General features: G+C 32.4%; 2 protein-coding genes across 2 annotated transcripts; one reads left to right on the top strand and one right to left on the bottom strand.

The window, feature by feature from the left end:
• Window positions 1-1332: 1332 nt before the first annotated feature.
• LOC113850653 (putative disease resistance protein RGA3) lies at window positions 1333-5988 on the top strand. The gene is made up of 6 exons (XM_027481227.1): window positions 1333-1364; window positions 3147-3277; window positions 3320-3534; window positions 3670-5050; window positions 5143-5469; window positions 5561-5988. Exons 1-6 carry the CDS (start codon window positions 1333-1335, stop codon window positions 5986-5988), a joined length of 2514 nt encoding a protein of 837 aa, XP_027337028.1.
• Window positions 5989-12738: 6750 nt separating this feature from the next.
• Window positions 12739-13422, bottom strand: LOC113850652. The gene has a single exon (XM_027481226.1). It carries the CDS (start codon window positions 13420-13422, stop codon window positions 12739-12741), a length of 684 nt encoding a protein of 227 aa, XP_027337027.1.
• Between the last annotated feature and the right edge of the window lie 13444 nt (window positions 13423-26866).

Genomic DNA, 26866 nt, shown 5'->3' with positions numbered 1-26866 from the left:
GACTTTTATGAAACAAAAGTAGTACAACTAAAAACATGAACCTTGAGGTTGTTTGGGACATGAACAAAAATATGAAAGGTAGACATGGACTAAACAAGACTAAAGCTATTCAAAATATGGCATGACAACCTGTTGATAAGTAAAAATTTATTAAAATTCTTCTTCTAAGTATGATTTTGGCATTGTCATATGAAATAACATAGTTTTGATAACTTCCAAGAGATCAAATTTTTTTTCTACAACTTCATTTTGTTGAGGAGTATTTGCACATCAAGTCATGAAAAACACTTTTTTTCTTGTAGAAATTGAAATAAATTTTATTTCACACATGCTCCTTCATTATCTACCCGTTTGAATGAAGTGATAAAAATTTACAAATAGTTGAGTCACTTCTATTTTATCCTTTATAAAAAGGATCCATATATAAGTGTATAATCATCAATAAATGATACAAAGCATTAAGCACTATAAAAACTTAAAAATTGGAGCAGGTCCCTATACATCAAAATGGATAGATTGAAAGGTGCATTACTTTTTTTAGAACTATTTAGAAAAGTAACACAATAATGTTTAACAAACTGACAAACATCAGATTAAGAAAACTCAACTGATTCTTTCAAAAATAAAGAAGGAAAAATACTTATTCAATCTAAAAGGTAGATGACCTAAATAGTTACATTGAATACATATTTGAGAATAATCATACTTAGAAGAAGACTAGTTACAAAAATTGAGTCTTCCTCTTCTAAAATTATTTTGGACTTTAGTTTTCACTAATGGAAAGTAATATAACCATCTCTGTCCCTAAGAAATTCCAATCGTCCTCCCTAAGGCAAAATCCTAAAAAACATAATGAGATGAAAAAAAAAATGTTACTACATAATTTAGATACCATAACTAAGAATGGAAATTTTTAAAACCATTAGCAATTATAATGTAATGTGTACTAGATAAAGTGGAATGAGAAGTAAAAGAAGAATTATTATGAGTCATGTGATTGGAAGCATGAGAGTCAATTATGCAAAAATCTCCGAATACAAAACATGAGGCATTAAAAGAAGATAAATCAGAATTCTTACCAATCATGGTAAGAGACACATGAGTCATCTATGGTGAAAAAACACTGTGTTTTAATAGAGAACTTATAAAGGTTGAAGAAATAATCACTCAAACCAATAGTGTTTGTAGAAAGGCAAATAACGGTTAAGAAGGCAACATGCGGCTTTCATGTGATGACAAGAGCTTTCATGTAATAGTGATGATGGTGGTGGTGGTAATTGAGATAGAGGGAAAAAATGTCTAAGCATGTGCAAACATATGTTGTAATCAGGGATGGGAATGGGTCTGGCTAGGTCAAGCCTAAGGTTAAATGGGTCTAGCCTAATATACAAAACTAGAATCTAAGCCACATTTTTAGGCTTGGACTAGCCTTTTTAAAAAGTCTGACTTGGCCTAACAACCTATTTAATATTAAGGCCTTCAAATAACACTAACAATTTAAATTTAACATGCCAATGGGCCTACAGTCAAAAGGCTAGTTAGTCGAAAGACCTACTATTAATAAAATGAAAAAAATATGATATGTACTTATATTTAAATACTATGCTTAATAAAAAATATATATACATAAATGACTTCACAAATATCATATTTCAACATGACCATGTTCACTAACTCCAAAAAATTTCATATCTCAAATAATCCAAAAACTAATAAAAGGTAATATGTCTATATCATGTAATCTCAAATACCAAGCTAACAATTAAGATATTTATGACGAAAAGAAAATCAAAAGTAAAACTAGAACTTAGAACACAACAAATAATTGCCAATTGTTAAGAAGTTTAAAAGTATTTGAATTAAAAAGACTATATAGGAATTAAAAATAAATGAATTCTAATAATAGATTGAGATATTTTAGAAATCAGACAAAATTTTAATTAATATTTTTTTACAATAAATTTTAATTTTGGTAGTCTAATAGTATAAATATAATTATTATATTATTATAATATAAATACTAAACTATATTATATTATATATATATATATATATATATAATTTTTTTGGACAGACCTAAATTTTTTTTTTTTTTAAGTTTAAGTTTAACCTCTTTTTTTAAATATTCCTTTTCAAAAGTTTAAGCTAGAGTTTTTTTAATAAACGGGCTGAGTTAGACTAAACTTAAATAGACAAAACCATAAACTCCCAACGTATGGCTTGACCCATTCCTATCCCTAAATGTAATAAACACAACTACTAGAGTTTGGATACTAGGTAGCTAGGATTTGGGTGTGCAAAAGCAAAGACTACTTGGATCAAAGTTTTTAATACAAACTTAAAATTCTAAATTATATATTATCATTATACATTATAATTTTACTTGTATGTATACGAGTCTAAGATTAATATTTACATAAAATAATATTTTAAATTATCTTTTGATAATTATAAAGATAATAACAAAAAATAATCATAATATTTATATTCTAGATTATCTTCTAATAATAATAATAGAGATAATGACAATAACTAATAATTAGGAGATATTTTCAATATATACACGTGTCCTTATTTTATATTTTTTAATTAATCATAGTATTTATATTTTGTATTGATTATTTATAATTTTCAAATATAATTTTTATATATGAATATTAAAAATATCAAATGATATTACACCATTAAAAATAAAAATTCAATGCAATTGTAAAAATATAAAAACAAGAATAAATTATATTAACCAAATAAAGTAATAGATATTAGAATTTGGATAAATTATAGAAGTAAAAGTATTTACATATATTTAAAAATAAATTAAATAAAATATTTTTTTTAAGAAGTATAACATATAAAACTATATTTTGTTCATATTTTCTTAAAAGTAATTAATCATTAATTTTACATTTAATTATAATTAATCAATTTTAAATTAATTATTAATTTTATATTTAATTCATTAAAATGACAATTATAATTAATTTTATATTTTGTCAAGAAAATTTATTCTTTAATGAACTTTATTTTATTTATTCTTGTATAATGTTCCATCATGTATGATTTATAAAATAATGAATTATCTTTTTGTATGATTCCTTTAAAAATTTTAAAATAAGAAAATAATAATGTAGACATCTCATTCACAGGTTGGCGTCCGCAGATTTTCTTGAATTTGGATATGATGTGAAAAAAGAGTTGGAAGTGCTTAAGAAGACAATTGAATCTATCAATGATGTGCTCTTTGATGCTGATCACAAACAAGATCAAGTTCGTGTGCGTAATTGGATATCTGACTTCAAGTAAGTACTCCATGCTGCAGATGACCTCTTAGATGACCTTGCTATCGAATTTAGGAGAGACAAATTGGGTGCAGCCGAAGGAAAAGAAGTAAACAGGGTACTTCGTTCCATTTCATCTTCAAATCAACTTCCTTCATACAATGAAATGCCTGACAAAATTAAAGAAATACGAGAAAATTTTAAGGGTGTAGTAAAAGAAATGAAGGATTTGAATTTAAGCCCAAGTTCTATGCTGGTTAAGCAAACTGATAGTGAATGCAGGGAAACATGTTCTTTTGTGTTAGAATCTGATATCATTGGAAGAGATGACAGTAGAAAGGAGATTATTAGTCTGTTGAGACAACCTCATGAAAACCAAAAACTTTCTTAGATTGCCGTTGTTGGCCTTGGTGGTTTGGGGAAGACAGCTCTTGCACAATTGGTGTATAATGACTTGGAAGTGCAGACTTTTTTTGATATGCAAATATGGGTGTTTGTCTCTGATAACTTTGATGTTAAAACTATTCTGAAGAAAATATTTGAATCAATTACTGATGGCCAAAGACAAGACCAATCATTAGAGAAGTTGCAAAGAGAGCTTCGTAGAAGTTTAAGTGGAAAGAAATATTTGTTGGTCTTGGACGACATTTGGAATGAGAGTCATAAAAAGTGGGCTGAATTGAGAAAGTACCTGATGTGTGGCGTTCAAGATAGCAAGATTTTAGTGACAACTCGAAGTGAAAATGTAGCAAAGGCAATGACTGCCAGCACTTCCTATCTTTTAGAAGGTTTGACTGATGAAGCATCTTGGAGTTTGTTGAAGAACATTGCTTTTGGAGATGGTTCCAAAGGAGTGAATCAAAATCTAGAATCAATGGGGAAAGAAATAGCCAAAAAATGCAAAGGGGTTCCACTAGCAGTTAAAACACTCGGAGGCCTGTTGCGAGGACAAAACGAAGAAAGTGAATGGGAGAATGTTTTACGCGGTGACTTCTGGAAATTATGTGAGGAGGAAGGTAGTGTTATGCCAATTCTAAAACTCAGTTACCACAACTTGTCGTCAGACATGAGACAATGTTTTGCTTATTGCTCATTATATCCCAAGGATACAGAAATTCCAAAGGATGAGTTGATTAAGTCATGGATGGCACAGGGTTACCTTAATTGTTCAATTGAAAAACAGCAGATGGAGGATGTCGGTAATCAATTTGTAAAGATGTTTTTGATGAACTCATTTTTTCAAGATGCAGAAAGTAATGACGATGGTGAGATCATTAGCTTCAAAATGCATGATTTAATTCATGATCTTGCAATCCTTGTTTCTGGCAATGATTGCTCTTACTTGGATAGTAATGCGGAAAAAGTTGAAGGTAGACCCATGCACGTATCATTGGAATCTTTTGAGGCCATTCATTTGTTGAAATCGTTAGATCAGAGCAGGCTGCGAACTTTGATCTTGCCGAATGACTTTTTCGAAGACGAGGAAGATTTGTCGGTAATTGCAAAGTTCAAATACTTACGCGTCTTGAGGATGTCATCTTTTTCCTTCTACAAATTGTTTGATTCAATTGGAAAATTGAAGCATTTAAGATACCTTGACATCACTAGTTATCACTTGTTGAGTGGGATGCCATTTAGGTTGGGAAAGTTGTACTCGTTGCAATTCTTATCAATATTTGCTGTGGGAGACAGCCAAGAAAGAAAATATGGCACATTAAATGAATTGAAAGACTTAAACCTAAGAGGAGAATTAATAATTCAGCATCTCGATCGTGTGGGAGACGTGGATCTGGAATCACATCATGTAAATTTAAAAGAAAAAAAAAATTCCTTCATTCCTTGACTCTGGATTGGTGGTCTATAGGCATCATCGGTAACAGTTTACAATTATTAGAAAACCTTGAGCCCCACCATAGTCTTAAGCGATTGAAGGTGTGTTGTTATCCAGGCATGCGTTTCCCAGATTGGCTTTCTCTCCTCACAAATGTTGTTGACATTCATCTCTCTTATCTTTGTAATTGTCGGTGTCTCCCACCGTTGGAACGTCTCCCGTCCCTGAAGTCACTTGTGATAGAGGAGTTTAGTGAATTGGAATACATATATCTCTGCGAAGATGGTTTTGTAGTAACCTTCTTCCCCTCTCTAGGGAGCCTCACATTAGAGAATTGTCCTGAGCTTATGGGATGGCGGAGTCGGGGAGATGATATCAATGATTCACATAATCTCTCCTCTTCTCTTTCATTTCCTCATCTTTCTCAACTACATGTCTCTTATTTCCACAGTTGACTTGCATGCCTACTTTTCCAAACGTGAAGGATTTAAATGGTATCATAACAGTGCGGAGCCATTAAAACGAACACTAAACTCATCTTCCTCCGCTGCTCCTCTTTCCATGGTCAAACAATTGACGATTTCTGATCATATGAATTTCCCAAAGGGTTGGATGCAAAATCTGACTCCTCTCGAGTCTCTTCAAATTCAATGGTGTAAAAGTGAAACACTTGAGGAAGTTGGAACTTGGTTTAAGGACGACACCAACTGCCTTCCGTCTCTGCGAAAAATCAGCATATCTAAGTGTTTAGGGCTAAAGGCTTTGCCAGATTGGATTTGCAACCTCTCATCGCTTCAGGAGATCTCATTGTTTTTGTGTCCAAATTTGGCATCGCTGCCCGAAAGAATGAGTGGTCTTACCAACTTAAAGATCTTTTGAGGTTGAGAGCTGTTCCCTCTTCAATAAGGAATGCAGAACAGAGACAAGTTCTGTTAGGGGCCAAATCGCACACATCCCACAAATTATTCTTGAAGATTAATTCATCATGAAGGTACTGATCTGATGTGTATTTATTTAGTGTAAACGTCGTGTACTGTATTTGCTTTGCTAATAAAATACTTTCAACTAGTTTTTGAGTTATTGTTCATTTGTTTCAAAGATAAATACAAATTATCCTAATAATACTAATTTTTAATTGTTAAACTATATCAGAGTCTTAATCGTCATATATATAATACCAATAAGTTTTTTTTATTTGTAGCGATATTATTACAAAAATATAATTTTAAATTAAAAAATTTAAATATTATATCATTTAATAAATTTTATAAATAAATATTTAATTATTAATAATAAATATTTTAGTATACTAATAAGATTAAATTAAAGAAAGATAATTATAAAATTTTTGTTAAAAATTTATTTATTTATGGAGTAAGATAATAAATTTTGTTACTTTATCAATTAATATTTTGTCTACATGCTTAAGTTTTGTTTATCATGCTTTTCATTACAGAATTTTAAATATATTTGCTAAAATAATAGACGCTAACAATTCTTTTTCTTTCTTTATTGCTTTTGTTGAAGTAGGTTGTCCCTTTTTAAGAATAGTTTAATGATTCGGTTGGTTAGAGATATATGAGCTTATGGGGCAACTTTACTGAATTTTCATATGTGAGTGCATTTATTGAGGTCGGTTATGGCATTATCTTGGCCATTACAGTAGGGTCAACACTTTCCAGAAGAAGCCATTAGAACTCAATTTTTTTCCTCAAAATTGACTTGGTGCTTGCTCGATGCAAGTTGAATTGTATATGCATTGAACTCATTTTCAAAATATTATGATTTCATAATTTTCTTAGAGAAGAAATTTATGAGGATAGTATTTAATTTCTTTTGCACTTTAGTAACAAATTTGTTTAACTGGTAATTATTTTAATTTATATGTTCAATATGTATCCATAATACTATCTAGCATACATTAAATTTGATATACGATTATAATTCTCCACCACAAGAAGTCCATTACTATTCTTTACAAGTTATTTTATATTTGAGATTGTAATTCTTTATAGGATTCTTTTTTACATTTTTGCAATTTTAAATTAGTCCTCTATTCTTTTCCGTATGAGAATAGATTTAGCACTTTACATGTACACAATTAATCATTTAATGTGATTAAGTACTACTTGACTAAGATACCAATCGGTATAAATCACGAGACATTGTTCTCTAATTACACTTATATCAAAATCCAATCAAAATGCTTAATGTTATGTATACTTTTTATTGACAATAACTATTTTGACTTGAAAGCAAGTAATTTTTACTTGATTCTCTTTCATTTTAATTTCTTATAAAACAATCAATCCACGTACCATTTCTTGCATATACTTGAAAAATACATGAACTCATTTAAAAATATATTATTTAGAGATGAATCAAGGAAGGTGAATTAATGATTATTTAAAATAATTTTATATTATTATGTTTAATTATTAAATTACTTTTATATTAAATTCAAAGTTAAGGAAAATTATTTTAATAACGTAGCTATGCAAAGAAAAATTGTTATTTAATTTTCTTTCACTTTTTAATCATATGAAATATCACGAGACCAACTTAAAAAGATAAATTAATTTATGGTTTTTTTAACATTATTTAGTCCCATTAATTAAGTGAATTTTTTTTGTGCAAGTAAGAGTGTCGTAATCTATGAGAAACTCATGATTTTTTATCTTCCAATTTGTTTTTATGCAATAATGTTATGTCGATAAAAAAAAGTGAAAAATAACTGTTTTCTTAATTTTTTAAGATGCTTTGATATTGAGTTTTGTTTTTTTCTTAAGATGCAAAAATAATATGTTATATTATTTCCAAGTGATGTTTATATTGATGGCTTGTGTGATAATTGTTATAATCAACTCTTGAATGCCTATTTTATTTGAAGACAAGATAAATTGCCACAATATAATAAAATATGTAAGAAGAATTGTTGGATTTATTAGAAAGTTTAATTTTAATTGGTTTGAGAATAATATTAAGATAGAATCATTTCTATTCGAAATGTTGTGAATTTGAGTGGAGTTTTTTTTTCTCTTATTTTACAAAACTTTGATTTGTTGATTAATAATAAATAAATTTTCATTAATTAGAGTAAGAATATCATCTAAAATTATTATATAAATTCTTTTAGTAGTTAGTTTTTATTAATTTCAGAAACAATACTTATCAAGTAAAAAAGTCAAATTATATACATATATATATATATATATATATATAATTTGAAAATAAAAACTACTCAATAACATTGAATCTCATTATAAATTTAACTTAGTCTAAATTTCAAAACATAAATTTAAATAATTTCAAGTTTTTATTAAAAATACAAATATTTAATGAAATATATTTAGATTAGTATTTACATAAGGACAAAACAAAAAATTAATATACTTGTAGTTCATTATAATTTGGTTTGGATTAATTTAAAATATGGAAACAAAAAAAATCAAACCAAATAAAAAAAATTGTCATTTTCTTATTCATGATTTATTCAATCTTCAAATTTATGAATCGATATACATGTTGAAAATTGTTTTGATTGATTTTTTAACACCTCTAAATTGATTATTTTGAATTTATTTTGAACATGGATGCTAATGTAAAGAGGCAAATAAAATTTTCTTGATTAATGAGATGCAAAAGCTTCATATTAAATGCATAATTTTTATTTTAAAGATGCAAACAAAAATCATGCTAATTTGTAAATAATTTTTCTTTATTATTCCTATTTATTTTTAAGACGATAAAATGATCAGTTCTTTAAATGGAAATTCACGCAATATTTTTTTTTTTGTCTTTTTGTTGTTTTTTAGTAGGTTCTTGGTAATATAGTACGTCTTCTTTTCAGTTATGTTTCTTTATTTGGTAGATTTTCTTTATTTTTAATTTTTAAAAATTCAAATTAGGAATAAAGTAGCCATATATGAGTGGGTATTGCTATATAAAGAAAGCGGGTATGTACTATAGAAATACTGAAAAAAATTCCGTTGTTTTTTAATCATTTTTTACTTGTTTATTTTTCTTGCAAAATATCACGCTAACTTGTAAAGGAATATAACGTAATTTTTGATAAAAAAATAAAAAACTAAACATGTGTAGAATGATAAGAGAATACTTTGCAGATAATTTTTTATTTATTTATTTATAGCATGATGTATACGTGAAAAAATGATTATTATATACAATTAAATGATGTACTTATTATGAACATATTCTGTTGTCTGATAAGGTGACGTTCTTGCAGGTATCATTAGCTTTTCTCTGTCTTACGTGGGAGGGAGGGTGAGACACTTCAATAATAAAGTCAGGTGTCGGTTTAGACAATAAATGCTATTAAATATTTGAAAGTCAACCATTTACCTGTATATATTATCTTCTTTTTATAGACAGTATTATGAGCTAATGAGCTTTTGTGGGTCAGCCTTAACTTTGGCCTATAATTAAGTAAATAATGAATTCTTGCAAAATATCACGCTAACTTGTAAAGGAATATAATATAATTTTTGGTAAAATAAAAGCTAAATATGTGTAAAATAATAAAAGAATACTTTGCAGACAATTATTTATTTATTTATTTATTCATTTATAGCATGATATATACGTAAAAAAATGATTATTATATGCAATTAAACGCCATTTCTCTTTATGGATGATATGCTGTGTCAAGATATAACAAGTGTATAGGAGCATAATCTTTTTTAGTTTTAAAATTATATTTTCTTAAAAATCATATTTTTGGGAATTTTATTTTGTGAAAATGTTAAAAATATGTCTAATGTATCTTAAATATTGTATTTGACATAAATATTATTTCTTAAACAGTAATATTTTTTTTTAAAAGTATCCTTTATATATATGTATATATTATATGACTGACTTATAAGTGTTGATGGTTATTTGAAGAAAAATGTAAACCAAGTTTAAATTTGAAAATATTAAGGGATATACTTGTATTTTTATATTATAATAAACATCTTACCTTCATAAAAATTTTAATTCTCACCTCTCTTACAAGAATGATTTATGAGAAAACTTAATTAAGTTAATATTTATAAGAATATTAATTTTTTGGAACTACTTTTTGAAAGCATTCATACTAGACATAAAATTTTAACATTCTTAATTTAAAATTAAAAAAAAACTTAAAAAGAATTCACTTGTGAAAGGCCTTTAAAAATATAGTATCTTTATCTATCTATCTATATATATATATATATTGATGAGTGTTAGACGAAAATTTATCTTTACAACTATATTTATATTAACATATTAATGTATTTATTTTTGTAATAATAAATATTAATGGTAAATGCATTTATCTCTAATTTGTAGTTTTAAATTTTAATATTAATGATTTTTTTAAATTTTATTATTACAAACTGATAATTGATATCTGATTAGTGAAAAATAGTGGAATGAATGAATAAGAATTAATGAGTTTATATATTTGAAAGGTCATACAATAATGAAATGAATAAGAATTAATATGGGTTTATATATTTGAAAGGTGTAACGTTTAAGAGAGTTTTAAATTTTAATATTAATGTTTATTTTAAAATTTATTATTGAAAACTAATATTGATATAATTAATATAGATTTATATATTCGAAAGGTCATACATGTTACATTTTAAAATATAATATAGATAATAAAATAATTTTAATATTGTAAATACAGTTAAATGGTGTATCAGAGCTATATGAATAAACATAAACCATTTAAAAGTGAGAAAAAATTTATATTTTATTTGGTTTATAAGGGAAAGTACAAGTTGTTTGTTCGAAATAATATTCCTTCGAAATGGTAACTACTATTTCAACGCTTTCTGAAATACGACTTGGGAAGGTGAATTGGAGGATAATGGTTCAAATCATTCCATTTGTGATTTTTTTTTCCCGAGTTTAGAAATAAAAGTCAAGTCAATAGCATGGACATGATTTTAGTTGATGAAAATGTGAAGCTGTTAGGTTGCTTTAGTCGAAATGTATAAAAATTTCTAATTATTTAATTTAATTCTTTCATCTTCTCTCATTATTTCAGAATTCAAGGATTCATTGTATTATTAGGAACGATATTATATCACGTTATGAAAAACTACTGCATGAAAAGGCAATGTGTATATCATGAAAAATTATATCATGGAAAATTTTATGTAATTACTCTTGAAAAGAAGTTGTAAATCACTAAAAACAAATGGAAGTTAAATTTGATGGCAACCACCAAAATTTTACAGGTCAAATGTGACAATTTCTCTTTTAACTATTTTGATTTTGTTCCATTTTCAAATATTTTAAGTGGACTGGATGAACTATATCCAATTAGTGAGTTATGTTTTTTCTAATTTTAATCGCTTTTATATTTGGCCATGTATGCCACTTTATTATTAAAAAAGAATCTTTGACGTGTGTTGTAACACCTTAAATTTAATTTTAATTAAATAATAATTTCATAAATTTGAATACTAAAGGTTTCATAAAACATTTCAAAATACGAGAAGGGTTACAAGTTAATATCAATTAACTGCTACTGGACTAGTTCGAATACAACATTTTCAAAAATAAAAAAATCTAAGCCCTATAGCAGTTCATCCATCCCTTCACTAAGCCCAGCGCTGATCGTCTTGATTACCTGAAAAATGAATGTAAGAGTGAGTACTCTACACTACTCAAAACACAGCAAGCATAAAGTCTCACCATGCATATACTTAACACAAGATAAACATAACCAGGATTTTCACACAATTCACTGCAATTCATCACCGATGCACTTATGGCACCAACAGTTATCCACATTCGCGCGCTCATGGCACGTCGCAATACTCACTATGGCACTGTGATCACAGATTTTTACTATGGATGGTCGCCGGTTACCCCTGCCTCACGGATACCACGTGGGCAGTCACGAGTCGCTCAGCAAAGGTAGTGGTCAGAGGTCTAGTCAGGGGTAAGCTTTGTTAAGGGCAACGCTATTTTAGAAAATCCCTCAATGAATTTCCTATAATAGCCTACCAATCCGAGGAAACTGCACACCTCTGTCACATTCATTGGCCTCGGCCACTTAATTACTGCTTCCAATTTTGCAGGGTCTACCATGATTCCTTTCTTCGACACCACATGCCCCAAAAATTGAATCTCCGTCAACCAGAATTCGCACTTAGAAAACTTTGCATACAATTATCTCTCCCTCAAAATTTGTAGAACAATCCTCAAGTGCTCGGCGTGCTCCTCTTGAGTCTTCGAATAAATAAGGATGTCGTCTATAAACACAACCACAAATTTATCCAAAAACTCGTGGAAGATCCTGTTCATGTAGTCCATGAACACTGCAGGCGCGTTGGTCACTCCAAACGGCATCACCAAATACTCATAATGACCATACCGCATCCTAAACGCCGTTTTAGGTATATCTACATCCTTTACTCTGATCTGGTGATACCCCAACCTCAGGTCAATCTTTGAGAACACTGCTACTTCTTTTAATTGGTCTATCAAATCGTCGATTCTTGGAAGTGGATACTTGTTCTTGAGTGTCACCTTATATAGTTGCCAGTAATCCACACACATCATCATGCTTCCATCCTTCTTCTTAACCAGGAGCACTGGCGCTCCCCACGGTGACACACTTGGTCATGCAAACTGCTTCTGCAATAGGTCTTTCACTTGCTTCTTGACCTCTGCCAGTTCCACCGGTGACATTCTATAAGGTGCCACAGAAATTTGGCTTGCTCCCAGAATGAGGTCGATAACAAACTCCATCTCCCTCTCAGGTGGTAGCTCAGAAACATCTTCAGGAAATACCTCTAAGAAATCCCTTACCATTGGAATATACTCCGGCTCCACCACGCTTTCGGCCTTTATTGAAAACATCACCATAAAGGCCTTGGCATTCACCATGTTCTCCCATGTACCTTGACTCATAAATCTTGGGGCCGTGATCATTGCTGCGCCGAAGATCAAGGTCTTCTCTCTACAATCCAGTAGTACATGGTTGGCAGCCAGCCAATCCATTCCCAGAATTACATCCAATTGCGAAAGAGGTAAATAGATCAAGTCCACCTCAAAGTCCCTACGATGTACCATTATCGAACACCCCAGACATACCCATGACGTCACAACCGGCTTACCCGTAGGGGTAGTCACCATAACATTACATGACAATTTAGTTATATACAAATTGTAACTCTTCACACAGTCCACAGACACAAAAGAGTACGTAGCACATGAGTCAAACAGCACATCAAGCAATCTGCCTTTAATTACACATTTACCTCGGATTAGCTCCTCTGACTGTGAAGCCTCTGCCCCACTCATAGCAAAGACTCTCCCGGGGATGCTCGACTTCGGTCCCGTGCTCGGCCCTGTGTTCTCTCTCGACTCAGGCCTCTAAGTCGTACTAGTACTGCCACTCCTCTTGGCGGCCCAGCACACATCAGCAGTGTGCCCTGACTTTCCACAATTATCACATGTTGGCCGTGACTGTGGGCAGTCTCTCACCATGTGTGTCCCTCCACATCTGAAGCACTTGAGCGGGCCTCTAAAAGAGCTTGATCATGAACTACTCCCACTGCTTCTCTCTTGAGCTGAACTCCTTCGAGATTGAGAGCTGTTTGAACCCGAGTATGGTCCCCTTGAGAACCTAGGGGGTCTTCTATCTTGCCTCACTAGGCTGGCTCCCCTAGTGTCCACCGTCTTCCCTCTTAAGTTAGCTTTGAAAATTTTGATCTTGCTTACTAGGGTGCGCAAGTCTGTCAGTTGAAACACACTAACTACAGCTCGGATGTCTAGCCTCAATCCATGCTCAAACTGAGCACACAGATCCTCCTCTCCATCACCATGCTGATAATGAGGCCAGTACTTCATCAGTTCTTGGAACTTAGCTGCATATTCCCCCACAGTCATACTTCCTTGCTTCAGTTCAAGGAACTCCTTAGCCTTCTGCTTCCTCAGATCTCGGGGAAAGTAGTTTCCTAGGAAGATGGTCTTGAATGCTTCCTATTGGATATAGCCATCTTCCTGTGGCAAGGTCTGACCGGCAAACCTCCACCAGTCCTCAGCCTCCCCACACAGCAAGTAGGTGGCATAGGCAACCTTGTTCTCCTCACGGCACCCCATTGCATTGAAGATCTTATCCACATCAGCCACCCATTGTTGAGCTCCTTCAAGGTCAAATCCACCCTTAAAATTTGGAGGATCATGCCTAGTGAAGGCAGATAACCCTCGATACTTCGCCGTCTCTCCGCCTTAATTGTGCACCATGGCTTCCAGAATCTGGGCCATACGTTCCATGACGTCATTGGAGCCTTTAGCTCCTCTACCTCTACCTTTACCTCTACCAACCATAATCTAAGCTACACAATTTAACAGTCACATTCAAGCACATCAGACCAATTAACACATTTATAATTTAGGCAAACAAAACAATCAACACTTATCTAGGATGTTTCAGCTCAATACCCCAATCTGGTTTGGATGAATTGCTCTGATACCAAAATTGTAACACCTTAAATTTAATTTAAATTAAATAATAATTTCGCAAATTTGAATACCAAAGGTTTCATAAAACATTTCAAAATACGAGAAGGGTTACAAGTTAATATCAATTAACTGCTACGGGACTAGTTCGAACACAACATTTTCAAAAATAAAAAAATCTTAAGCCCTATAGCAGTTCATCCATCCCTTCACTGAGCCCGGCGCTGATCGTCTTGATTACCTAAAAAATGAATGTAAGGGTGAGTACTCTACACTACTCAAAACACAACAAGCATAGAGTCTCACCATGCATATACTTAACACAAGATAAACATAAACATGATTTTCACACAATTCACAGCAATTCATCATCGATGCACTTATGGCACCAACAGTTATCTACATTCGCGCGTTCATGGCACGCTGCCACGCTCACTGTGGCACTGTGATCACAGATTTTCACTATGGATGGTCGCCGGTTACTCCCACCTTACGGATACCACGTGGGCAGTCACGGGTCACTCAACAAAGGTAGTGGTCAATGACAACCATGTCGTAATGGTTTCAAACAAAACTAGATTCCTCAAATAAGCATGCAATATAGGGAGTAAACCGAGGTAATCTCACAAGGACACAAATTCATTTTATTTCCAATTTTAAACATGTAACGATGATTAGTTTGTGGGTTTGTGATTTAAAGATGAATTAAGAACGAAAGTAATTTAAATGAAAGTGAAAAATGAAAAATGAAAATGAAAAACCAAAACGAAAATGAATTTAGAATTTTAAAAATGAATCTAAAAATGAATTTGAATTTAATTTTGAAAATGAATCTAAAAACAAATTTGAATTTTTAATTTTGAAAACGAATCTAAAAATAGATCTAAAACGAATTTGAATTTAGATTTTGAAAACAAATCTAAAAATTTGGAAACGAAAATTGAATAACAAGAATGATTTGGAAACGAGATAAATTAAGATGAAAACAACCGAAAATCAAAAACAAAAATCAGTCAAAACTAAAAATTGAAAACAAAAATTAAGAGCAAGAGCAATTGAAACTAACACAAATTAAACCCACGAACCACAGACGCAAACTAGGATTGCTATACCAAATTTATGCAAAACTTAAATGCAATAGTAAACGATTGATCAATATTACATCAAGAATGAAAACCAAATACAACCAAATTATGCATGCACAAATCTTAATCAAGAATTGTGAGAGGGCAAAAAGACAAACTCAGAACGCTCCATCGATCTAGCAATCCATGCTTGAGACGAGATGATTCGCGACACCAAATAAATAAGAACACAGTAGGATCCGAAGAGATACAAGCAAATGGAACGAAATAACTTTACTCTCAAAAATGGGAAAAAAGTCTTTACAAAAAAATGAAATTATTAAAAGGAAATAAAGGTATGAAGAGAGGAGAGAGTGTGAGAGTGTGTTTTTTACCTCTACTTCTGACCCCTATAAATAGTAGTCTTGAATGAAAAGAAAGAATAAAATGGGCCAAGGGTCCACAAGTAAATAAAAGCCCTAAATAAAAACCCTCAACATAAGAGGTATGTTTTGAGTTGAAACTTCAAAAATTAATAGAAAATAGTTCTGAACTTCAAATAGCACGATCCATATGTCCAAATTGAAGCCCAGGAAGTGAGGAATTCATTGCAAAAAAGAATCGGCCAAAAAAGAGGTCTATAGAAAAAGTTATGACCGAAATAGTGGACAAGGGTCAGAATAGTGAAAATATGAAATATAAAGTGAAGGTAGCAAATATTCATGAAAACTCCAATTTAATGCAAGGAATGCAAAAACATGCTATCTAACATAAAAAAAGGAGGAAAGATATTTTAGAAGATGCAATAAGACTATGAATGTGAGTACAAAATATGAATCATCAAATACCCTCACACTTAAGCTTTTGCACTCCCAAGCAAAAGAAAAGGGAAAGACAATAAAACACAACCAAATAAAGCAAAAAAATTTCAATGGATCCTAAAGTAAAGGTGGTGTGAGCAAGAAAGAAAATGAATTCATCAATCAAAGCATGAAAGAATAAAAAACAATCAAGAATATGTTCCAAGCATAGAAGTGTTGTTTGCAATCTAACACTAGCAAGTGCACTAGGATTGCAACAAGTAATGAGTGATTTTTAAGAGCAGGATATCATCTCAACATGGAATTTAGATTTCAAGTATCAATTCACAGACTTATAACCATTTGAGTCATACGAATTTGGAAAAGATGTAACATATAAAAGCAATAAACCAGAACAATTCAAAGAATTAAACTTGCAGTAAAAATAGAGTATAAAAGTTGTGATGAAATGAGATAGGAATGAAGAATAGTTAGGAATTTACTTCACAAGAATATCAATATTAATTCAATTATGCCTCTGAAAATTCAAGAACTTGGTTAATTGACAATCAGTTTCACATATTAATAGCCAAAGGTTAATCCCTTAACTCATTGACCCTAACAAGCAACTAAACCACCCTAATTTCTTAGATGAAGTTCAATTTCAAGTTGTATTAAGACTTAGAACCTTAGGATTGCAGAATTAGGTCTCCTTATCCCTAAGAAATCCCCAAATTCTTATTGCTAACTCAGATCGGAGAAGCAAATCCAACTTCCATTGGTAATTGTTCCTCTTTGATGAATCATACAAATTTCCATTCATAGATTGCAGTAACAGTAGAATTCACAATTCAATTAATCCAAGAACTCAAAATTCAGAAGCAAGAGTCAAATCAATACATCAATTCGAGTTTTATAAACTCGTAACTACAAAGAATTAAGCAAACATTGAAACAAAGGAAGAGGAAGAAGGAGAAGAAGTGCATAGAAGCCATCTCCACGAACTCCAATCCAATGCCTCTTCTTGGAGCTTTGAAATTCGACCCCACTCCTCTCTCTCACTCTCTCCCAACGAGAATCTAACAGAAAAAACAGAAAATGAATGAAAGACCCCGAGTTCTGAGCTTAAGACATGTATTTATAGAAATCTCGATTTTGTGCGTTGTCACTTTTGCTCATAAAAGTGACCACGCAGAGGCTCATTCTATTTTTGGAAGACAGGAACATTCACTTTCGTTGATAAGAGTAGCAACGCAGGAAGTTGAGGAGTGCGCATGATCACTTTTGAGAACAAGAGTGATCACGCGCATCTTGCCTTGATTCACTCCTCTCTGGAACATCCACTTTTGTTGGCAAGAGTGGTAACGCAGAGCTTGTTAAAATTTTGCCTTCTCTAGAACGTTCACTTTCGCCAGTAAGAGTGACCACGCAGAGCTCGCTAAAATTCTTTCTTCTCTGGAACATTCACTTTTGTTGGCGAGAGTGACAACGCACAACTCTGCTGAGATTGAACCTCTTTAGAACGTTCACTTTCAGTGATAATAGTGATCACGCCCACACTCAACTTCTCATTTAAGCTATGAATTATTCACTTTCGCTGGCAAGAATAACCACGCCCAGCTTAAACTCCACGAGCCATGTTCTTTGAGTCCAGACTTGCTACTTTTCTGCTATTTCTCCATTAATCTTCCAGCCTCATGGTCTTTACTTAGAATTTTCTACAAAAACACACTTCAATTATTAATTTTTACACAGAAAATTCATAAATGCTCAACTAACTATGTGTTTGAAGAAATTCTTCAATCATTCTATTTTTATGATTTATTTCTGCTTTTTCCAACACATTTTCCTTATCAAATGGATTAAAACTATAGTAAAATACTAGTAAAAATATGGATTCATCAAGAAGTAAGGAAGAACTTCAATCTAACTATATCATGGATCAAAATTGGCAAAATTTATCTCAAGGGTATGTGTATCACTCATTCTCTCAAGTGTATAGGTTAACATTTTTCACTCAAAGCACATCATGAAAGTAGGCACAACCATAGGTTTGAATAGCCTCTAATTCTTACTATTTGAAACACATGCATCAAAAGATCAATACGACTTTTAGGTAAGTAATGTGGTTAGGGAAAGGTGGGATAAAAAGAAAGTAGACAAGGCTAAAAGCCAAGAGAAAGAAGAGTAATGGGGAATGAGTTAAAAAAACAAGTAGAAAGGTATCTAAAATTCAATACTAAAATTCTCTCTTTTTTTTGTTTTCTTTTTTTTTTCATTTTTAAATTTTTTTTTTCAAGCTACTATTCCAGTGACTAATAATGCATCCAAATTTCCAAACAAAGCATAATATAACATAATACCCCCACACTTATTTTTAACCAACTCCCAAAATAATTTTAAAGCTCATCTAATCTCCAAGGTTAGGTGAATCATGGTTTTTCAGGTCACATGGCTTGTAATGGGCTACAAAATCATCAAGAAAGGGTTAATAAGGCTCAAAGGGGTAAACAAGTGAAATAAATTCAAGGTGAGTCAATTTGGCTAAGTAGCTAAAATATGAAAGAAGACCTAAATCATATCAACAGTGCATGTAAACAAATAATTTCAAAAAGAGTCAAGTCAAGTTCTGGAGTACTTACAGACATGAGTGAATCACACAAGAAAGACAATAAGCTCAAATCTTACTAAGGTAATTATTCTACCAATCATTGATCCAAAATCTAATTATTATGAAAAACCAATTAAACTCAAATGCATGAAACAATTCTATCATGTTATGGAACTCTCAACTAAGAATGACAGATAAAAAGTTGCTCACACAAACGAAATCTAAAATCAAAGGAATCCAATGAAAAATATGCTAAGTCACACTCCCCCCACACTTGAATCAAAAATTGTCCGCAATGTGGAAAAAAGAAATATGAAATGAAAAACATATGCAAGAAGTCCAAGAAAAATAGAAAATGCAAAACATATGCAAGAAAAGGTAAAGGAAAGTATAAGGAAAAGAAACAAAAGTCAAAGAAAACAATGTCTCAAGTGCCTATGTAGACACATCCTCCATCAAAGTAGGCTCCACTAAGGATAAATCAATTATGTTCTGAGTCGACTCCACTGGTTTGCTCTCTTGGAATAGTTTCAACTGATGACCATTGACTCTAAAAGTCCTGCCGGTAGCTTCATCTTGAATCTCAACTGCACCATGGGGAAAAACATTAGTAATCACAAAATATCCATCCTATCTAGATTGAAGCTTACCTACAATCAATTTCAATCGAGAGTTGGACAATAACACTTTCTGGCCTATAGAGAACTCTTTCCTCAGAATATGTGTGTCATGAAATCTCCTAACTTTCTCTTTATACAATCTAGAATTCTCATAGGCTTGCAAACGTATCTCATCAAGCTCCTGAAGTTGGAGCTTTCTTTTAATTCCAGCCTGCTCAAGTGTCAAGTTACAACTCTTTACAGCCTAATATGATCTATGCTCAATTTTCACCGGAAGGTGGCATGCTTTACCAAACACCACTCGAAATGGAGACATGCCTAATGGTGTCCGGTAAGCTGTCCTCTGAGCCCAGAGAGCATTGTCCAGAAACTTACTCCAGTCCTTCCTGTTAGGGTGCACCAACTTTTGCAATAGGTGCTTGACTTCCCTGTTGAATACCTCAGCTTGCCCATTAGTTTGGGGATGATATGGTGTAGCAACTTTGTGTGTAATCCCATACTTCTGGAACAATGTTGCTATGGTCCTGTTATAGAAGTGACTTCCCTGATTACTGATGACAGCCTTAGGTACACCAAACCTGCAAAATATATGAGTACAGAGAAAATCTGAAACAACTTTAGAATCATTAGTACTGGTGGCCTTTGCTTCCACCCATCTATACACATAATCAACAGCAAGTAGGATGTAAGAATATCTAGCAGAAACAGGAAAATGACCCATAAAATCAATGCTCTAAACATCAAAAACCTCACAAAAAATAATGGGCTGCTGAGGCATCTCATGCCTCCTAGTGATAGTCCCTCCTGCCTTCTGACATATCTCACAGCTCTCAAAAAATCTAGCGGGGTCCCTGAATATGATGGGCTAATAAAATCTGCTGTCCAATACTTTCCTGGCTGTCCTCTGCAGTCCAAAATGGCCTCCTACAGATGTGTCATGACAAAAATGTAGAATATCCTGAAATTCATGGTCAGGAACACACTGACGGATAACTTGGTCATTACAAAATTTCCACAGATATGGATCATCCCAGACATAATATTTAGCATTACTCTTAAGCTTATCAACCTGGGATCTAGATGCATCAGGAGGTACAACAGAAGTAACCAAATAATTTACAATATCAGCAAACCAGGGTGTCGATTCTATAGAATACAAAGCAAATAAATAGTCATCAGGAAAACTGTCACGAATAGGTAAAAGGTCAATGGTCCCTTCAATACGACTCAGGTGATCAGCAACCTGATTCAACACACCACTCCTGTCTTTTATATCAATATCAAACTCTTGCAGAAGAAGCATCCATCTAATCAATCTGGGTTTAACACCCGACTTCTTCAATAGGAATTTCAGTGCAACATGATCTGTAAAGACAATTATTTTGGAGCTAAGTAGATAAGAATGAAATTTATCTAATGCAAATACAATAGCCAACAGCTCTTTCTCAGTGGTGGTATAATTTATCTGAGCTGCATCAAGAGGTCTAGAGGCATAAGCGATAACATGTGGAAATTTACCAACTCTCTGAGATAATACAACTCCAAGTGCATAATCTGAGGCATTGATAGTCAAATTTTAGTACATCTTTCTCTCCATGATTTTGGTTTAATTGAGCTTCATTAATACATTATTTTGATGTGTTAGTTTAGATTTGTATTAGTAAGTAATTTTGGATTTAAATATAAATCTTTCTTAATTCCCGCCATAATTTTTTATTTTGACATAGTTTCTTACAAAGACCATATCTAGACCTACACTACTCGGAATTGGACAAAATTGGTGTCCCTGGAAAGATAAGACAGAGATCTACAACTTCTCTGTTGGGAGAAAAGCCCAGTTCGAGCATCTTCAGGTCCAAAATTGCGTCACAATGTTTCGGCCCTGTACTGAAATTTTCAGAATTTGATTGTATTGTTGATTTTACTTAGTTAGGTGTTTAGGAACCTCATTAGGGAGTTGGGCCTTAATTAAGCCTAATTATTTTGTCTTTTACTTAGTTAGGTGTTTAGGAACCTCAGTAGGAAGTTGGGTCTTAATTAAGCCCAATTATTTTGTCTTTAAATAGAGGTTATGACTCTATGTACGAATCATTGTTTTTCTTTTTCTGCTCAGTATTTTTCAGAATTCAAAGTCTTTATTTTAAATTCTTTCCTTTATTTTTGTCTCTCTACCTTCCATTTTTTCATATTTTTCTGGTTTTGGCCGAAGCAAGCATGATCATGAAGCAAGGCTAATCCATCAATCAATTCAAGATTTCAAGAACTACATTGCATTTGAGTTTCGGGTTAGGTTCTATCGAATTCTTGCTCTTCCTCCTCTTTTCTGATTAGGATAATTATGTTTTTATGATATTGATTTTTCGTTTGCATTCTAAATAGAGAATGAGAATTTCAGATTTGAAATAAATGAATTCACCTAATTCAATAAATCAATTTTTCTGAATTTTGTTAGTGCATTGGATTTGCGATTGTAGTTCTTGTTTTGATGGAATTCATAATCTAGATTTAGATTTTGGGTTATTAATGTCGTATTGAATTAGTGTTGATTGAAAATTCATTGGAATTGTATTCGTGTAACAATGAGAATTGCGTTTTAGTGATTGAGATCTTGATTTGGTTGAATTTCATATTTCGTTTCGTTAGAATTATTCTTTGTTCTTGTCTTTTCTGTTGTTTACAATTTAATTCAAAACAATCCATCCCTAAGCTAATATGAAATTACATGATGGAAACAGAAATAGAATGTATTTTATGTCCTTGTAAGATGACCTAGGTTTACTCCCTCTATTGCAAAATTTTTAAGAAAAGAAAATCTAGTTTGTTTGATACCATTGCGACGTGGTTATCAGGCATCATACATCAACTCAAAGGGAAACTTCCAATCTGGTGGCTGCATGATCGGTGCTATAGTGAGTCTCTTCCTTAACTACTCAAATGCCTCCTTACATGAATCAGTGAATAAAAATGGTACGTCTTTCTGCAAAAGACTAGACAGTGGCAGAGCAATCGTGCTGAAGTCTCTAATAAATCTCCTGTAAAATTCAAAATTCAAAATTCAAAATTTCCGTTTGTCACTTTGTTCCTTTTTTTTTGCTATGAAAACGGCCTCTTTTTGGTTTATGGCCTGAAGGAAAATTGTAGCCTTGGATGTTAGCTTCAAAACGCCACTGGAATAGGCTTAATCGGACATCTGTGGACTGAGATATGACCCAAATACTGCACCTTACTCAGGATCTGCGACTGCAACGTTTTGACTTTTTCCAGGCCCAGTTTTAGCTTCTTATCATCGGAATTGGTTTCTGACCTCTCATAGGAATTGTTCACCTTTCTCTTAGCTTTCCTACAAATTAAGAATCATAATTAAAGGAGTTCTACAACTCAAGATATGGTCCAAAAACCAAAACAGTATCAAAATTTGCCAAATACTGGAAAAATTAAATAGCCCAAATAAAATCCAAACATCATAAAATGATCCAATTCAACCAATTAGGCACAAAAGAGGATTAATGAGCTAGGAATTAGAGGAAATAATGTTATAAAAATCCAATTGATTAAATTCCCCCACACTTAGCTCTTGCATGTCCTCATGTAAAACACAATCAAGCAAATAAAAACATGTAACCTAAAAAATCATAGAATAATCAAAACAAATAAACAAATTCTCCAATGAATCCTTAGAAGTGCTGAACTAGGGACACAAGATCAAATAAAGCATCAAGAGTTCTACAACAATCAAACATCCAACTCCCAACCTCTCAAAAATGCAAGCCAAGCAATATCATTCAAAGTGTATAGATCAAGCATGAAAGATCTCACAAGATGGTGTATTCAACTCAACTCTCAAGTGTATGGTTCAAAGTGTTTCACTCAAGTCACCTCAAAAGATAATGCATTACCATAAGCTTGTTAATCTTCTACTTTTCCACTACTTATAATCATATGCAAACACAAATCAAGAGTACTTTATTCAATGGTTGTAATGGGGCTAAAGTAAGGGTAGGGAAATATGAAGATATGACAAGATACAACCAAAGAGAATAGGAATAACATTGGTCCTTAGACAAATCAAGCCATAACATACATTATTCTCCTTGGACTTCCTTTTCCCTTCATCAAAATTTCCCATTTTCTTTGTAATAATTTTGTTCATTTATTTATTATTATTATTTCTTCTTTTTATTTCTTTTTCTTCATTTTTTTTTTCTTCTTCTTGCATTCTTTCCGAACCCCCACACTTGAAATACAATAACATTAATGAAACCAATGCCCTCCCTATTCCCTAAGGTTAGGTATAACATAGTTTTCCACTTAAAGCTTATAATGTGCTAGAAGCCAAAGAATGGTCCATAAGGCTCAAAGGGGCTAAACAAAGGGCAAAATGCAAGGTAAGCTATATGGCCAAGTGGGTAAAAATTTGAAAGAAATACCTCTATCATGTTCATAATTGCATATGAAAATTGTAGACTCAAAGAAGAATCAAAACAAGTTCTAGAATGATAAAATCTAAGAGGGAAAGCGCACAAGAAAGAAAAGAATGGCATGAACTTCAACCATCCAAAAATAAGGCTTAAAAGCTCACAAAGGTAAACATACTCAATCATACAAATCAAAATCAATCACCCAATTCACATATATCAAGAGGACGAAGCAAAAATGAAATAATGTAGGAACTCTATCCTCCTTAATGACTAATCCTTAACTCAACAACTTCCACTTCAACAAAGGAAAACAAAACAAAACAAAAACAATGCTAAATAATAAAGTTACTCTCCCCCCCCCCCCACACTTTAACTTTACATTGTCCTCAATGTAATATATAATGGAGATGTAAGTAAAATGTAATAGGGAAAGGGAAAGTGGAACTCCCCAATCAAGCATAAGTGGCCGCTAGCAAGTAGACCTCCCCAATGGTCTCCAAGGGTATGTCTTCATGAAAAGGCTTTAAGCAGTGGCCATTCACTGTGAATACTTTATCTGTTCCAGGCTCCAAAATCTGTATAGCACCATATGGAAAAATCTTAGTTACTATATAGGGACTAAGCCACTTAGAACATAGCTTACTAGAAAAGAACTTGAGGCGAGAAACTCAAATGCAAGACCATTATTGAATGCAGAAAATAAATTGAAAACTTCTAAAAGAAGAAAAAATAATTGTGAGTTGTATCCCTAGATATTCCTCCTTTTTCTCATAAATTTGCAGCACTTCATTTAATTGGGAACATGGAAGAAATAGCCGCGGAGGGATTTCTAGCTGCTTCATGAACTTAATAAGCTTATCTTCATGCTCTTCATTTCCTTGATGTGCAGAACATCGTGTCTTGCTGCTGTACCTAGGCTGCTCCCTTGAATATACAATGATATAATATTTATATTTCAACTGTTCAGAAAATGGCTTTAACTCAGATGCAGGGGGCAACTTTAGAGAAAGAGGCAATGTAAAAATTGGAGCTGAATCTGTAGTGGATGCATCATGATTTACTTTTTTAGAATTTGCAATAGCTGCATCAAAATCACCATAAACATACGTATCAATCTCAACACAGATGCTACATTTTGCAGAATCATTACATGCATCACAAGTAAAAGAATTAGAATAATTGGCTAGGTTAGATAATTAATACAATCTAAAAATTCAGAAAACTCAGCCAAATTATCATCAACTAAATCATTCAACAAATTATCATGAAAAACTGAATGAAATGGAAAAGGAACAGGTTGCTCAAAATTTTCTTCTGCCTCGAGAGAAGTGGTATGAGCAGTAGGAGCAAATTCTACACTTGTTGGGCTACAATCACTTGTTAGAGCAGTAGCATTAAGATCTTTATCTATTGGTTGCTGCTCTTGCGGGTCTTGAATGGTCTTTCTTAAACTCAAAGTAACATTCTCTGGTTCAACAAATGGTTGTGCAGAAAGATTACCAGGACCTTGAGACTTCAGCTCGTTTACTGATGTTGCTAACTGACCAATCTAATTTTTCAAGTTTTGAACGGATGCTTCTGTTCTTAATTGGAAATTCATATCGTTAATTGTCATCTCTCTTATCAACTCTTCCAAGGAAGGCTCATTCTTGGAAGGTGCAACATTTTGTGGTGGGGGTTGATATTGTTGCTGCGTAAAATTCTCCCATCCCAAGTTTGGATAACTCATCCAACCTGCAGGCTCATACAATGTAGGACAGAAATCAATATGATATTTAGGTGAATTACAAATTTCACACAACATTGTAGCCATTTGTGACAATGTCAACTGCTCAATCAAATAAGCTAAATCATCTAGCTTGTTCTCTAGTCTTCTATGATCAGCCATATAAAAAATTCTTCGAGCCATAATATCTAAATAAGAATGAAAAGAAATAATTTTTTTTCGGAAACCACCAATCAGCCTCCAAGCTATTGCCATGGCGTAGATCTCATCGAGCTATATGAAATGCATATATTACAATAAGAAATAGGAGTTGTATGCAAAAAGTTATGTCACTTTTAAGTTTGGACAGAGATCTACACGTTCAGATACACGCCCATATACTTTTTTGATGAATGCAGAATGCAAAAATGTAGAAACACAACACAAAATGTAGAGAATTGAATGATGTAATACTAAGTAAGGATAGATGACTACCTACTATGCTATTCAAAGGCTACTAAAACAGAATGCATAGACACAATTATGCTAATTGAAAAACACTAATTATGCAGAATCCTAATTCGATGAAAAACACTAATTATGCAGAATCCTTATTTGATGAAAAATGCAACACAGAATATGCAATGCAATCAAATTAACACATAATGATATAATCAAATAACATCATCATCCCCGGCAACGGCGCCAAAATTTGATCGCGAGTGTCGCGCTCGGACAAATTAATAAAAACTAAATTGCATAAAAATTATGTAGCATGAGGTGCAATCCGAGTCGTCTCCCAATGATGATAATGTTATACGATTATAAATTTCAATAGGATTTGATTTATAAAATAATGCTGATTAGAATAAAAAGTTAACAAGAATTTAAAAACTCTAATCCAAGAATTTAGAAGAACTACGACCACTCTATCACCAGATTCCAAGAAGATGCATCAACCAACAAATTAGTGATTAACATTAAATTTGAATAAAACCTCAATTCAAATTAAGCATTCACACGAGAAACCTCATGCATTCGATCAACACACAATTTGCTCAAAGT

Source organism: Abrus precatorius, unplaced genomic scaffold (assembly GCF_003935025.1).
Source record: "Abrus precatorius isolate BTA unplaced genomic scaffold, Abrus_2018 Scaffold9, whole genome shotgun sequence".
NCBI classification, from domain to species: domain Eukaryota; kingdom Viridiplantae; phylum Streptophyta; class Magnoliopsida; order Fabales; family Fabaceae; genus Abrus; species Abrus precatorius.
This window is presented reverse-complemented; position numbering and strand designations above follow the sequence as displayed.

Coding starts and splice junctions, on each gene's coding strand:
- LOC113850653 (XM_027481227.1), top strand. CDS start 1,333: ATGGGAATGGGTCTGGCTAGGTCAAGCCTAAG. Junction 1,365..3,146: donor CTGGCTAGGTCAAGCCTAAG/GTTAAATGGGTC, acceptor TCTCATTCACAG/GTTGGCGTCCGCAGATTTTC. Junction 5,051..5,142: donor AATAATTCAGCATCTCGATC/GTGTGGGAGACG, acceptor GGTGGTCTATAG/GCATCATCGGTAACAGTTTA.
- LOC113850652 (XM_027481226.1), bottom strand. CDS start 13,422: ATGAGTGGGGCAGAGGCTTCACAGTCAGAGGAGCTAATCCGAGGTAAA.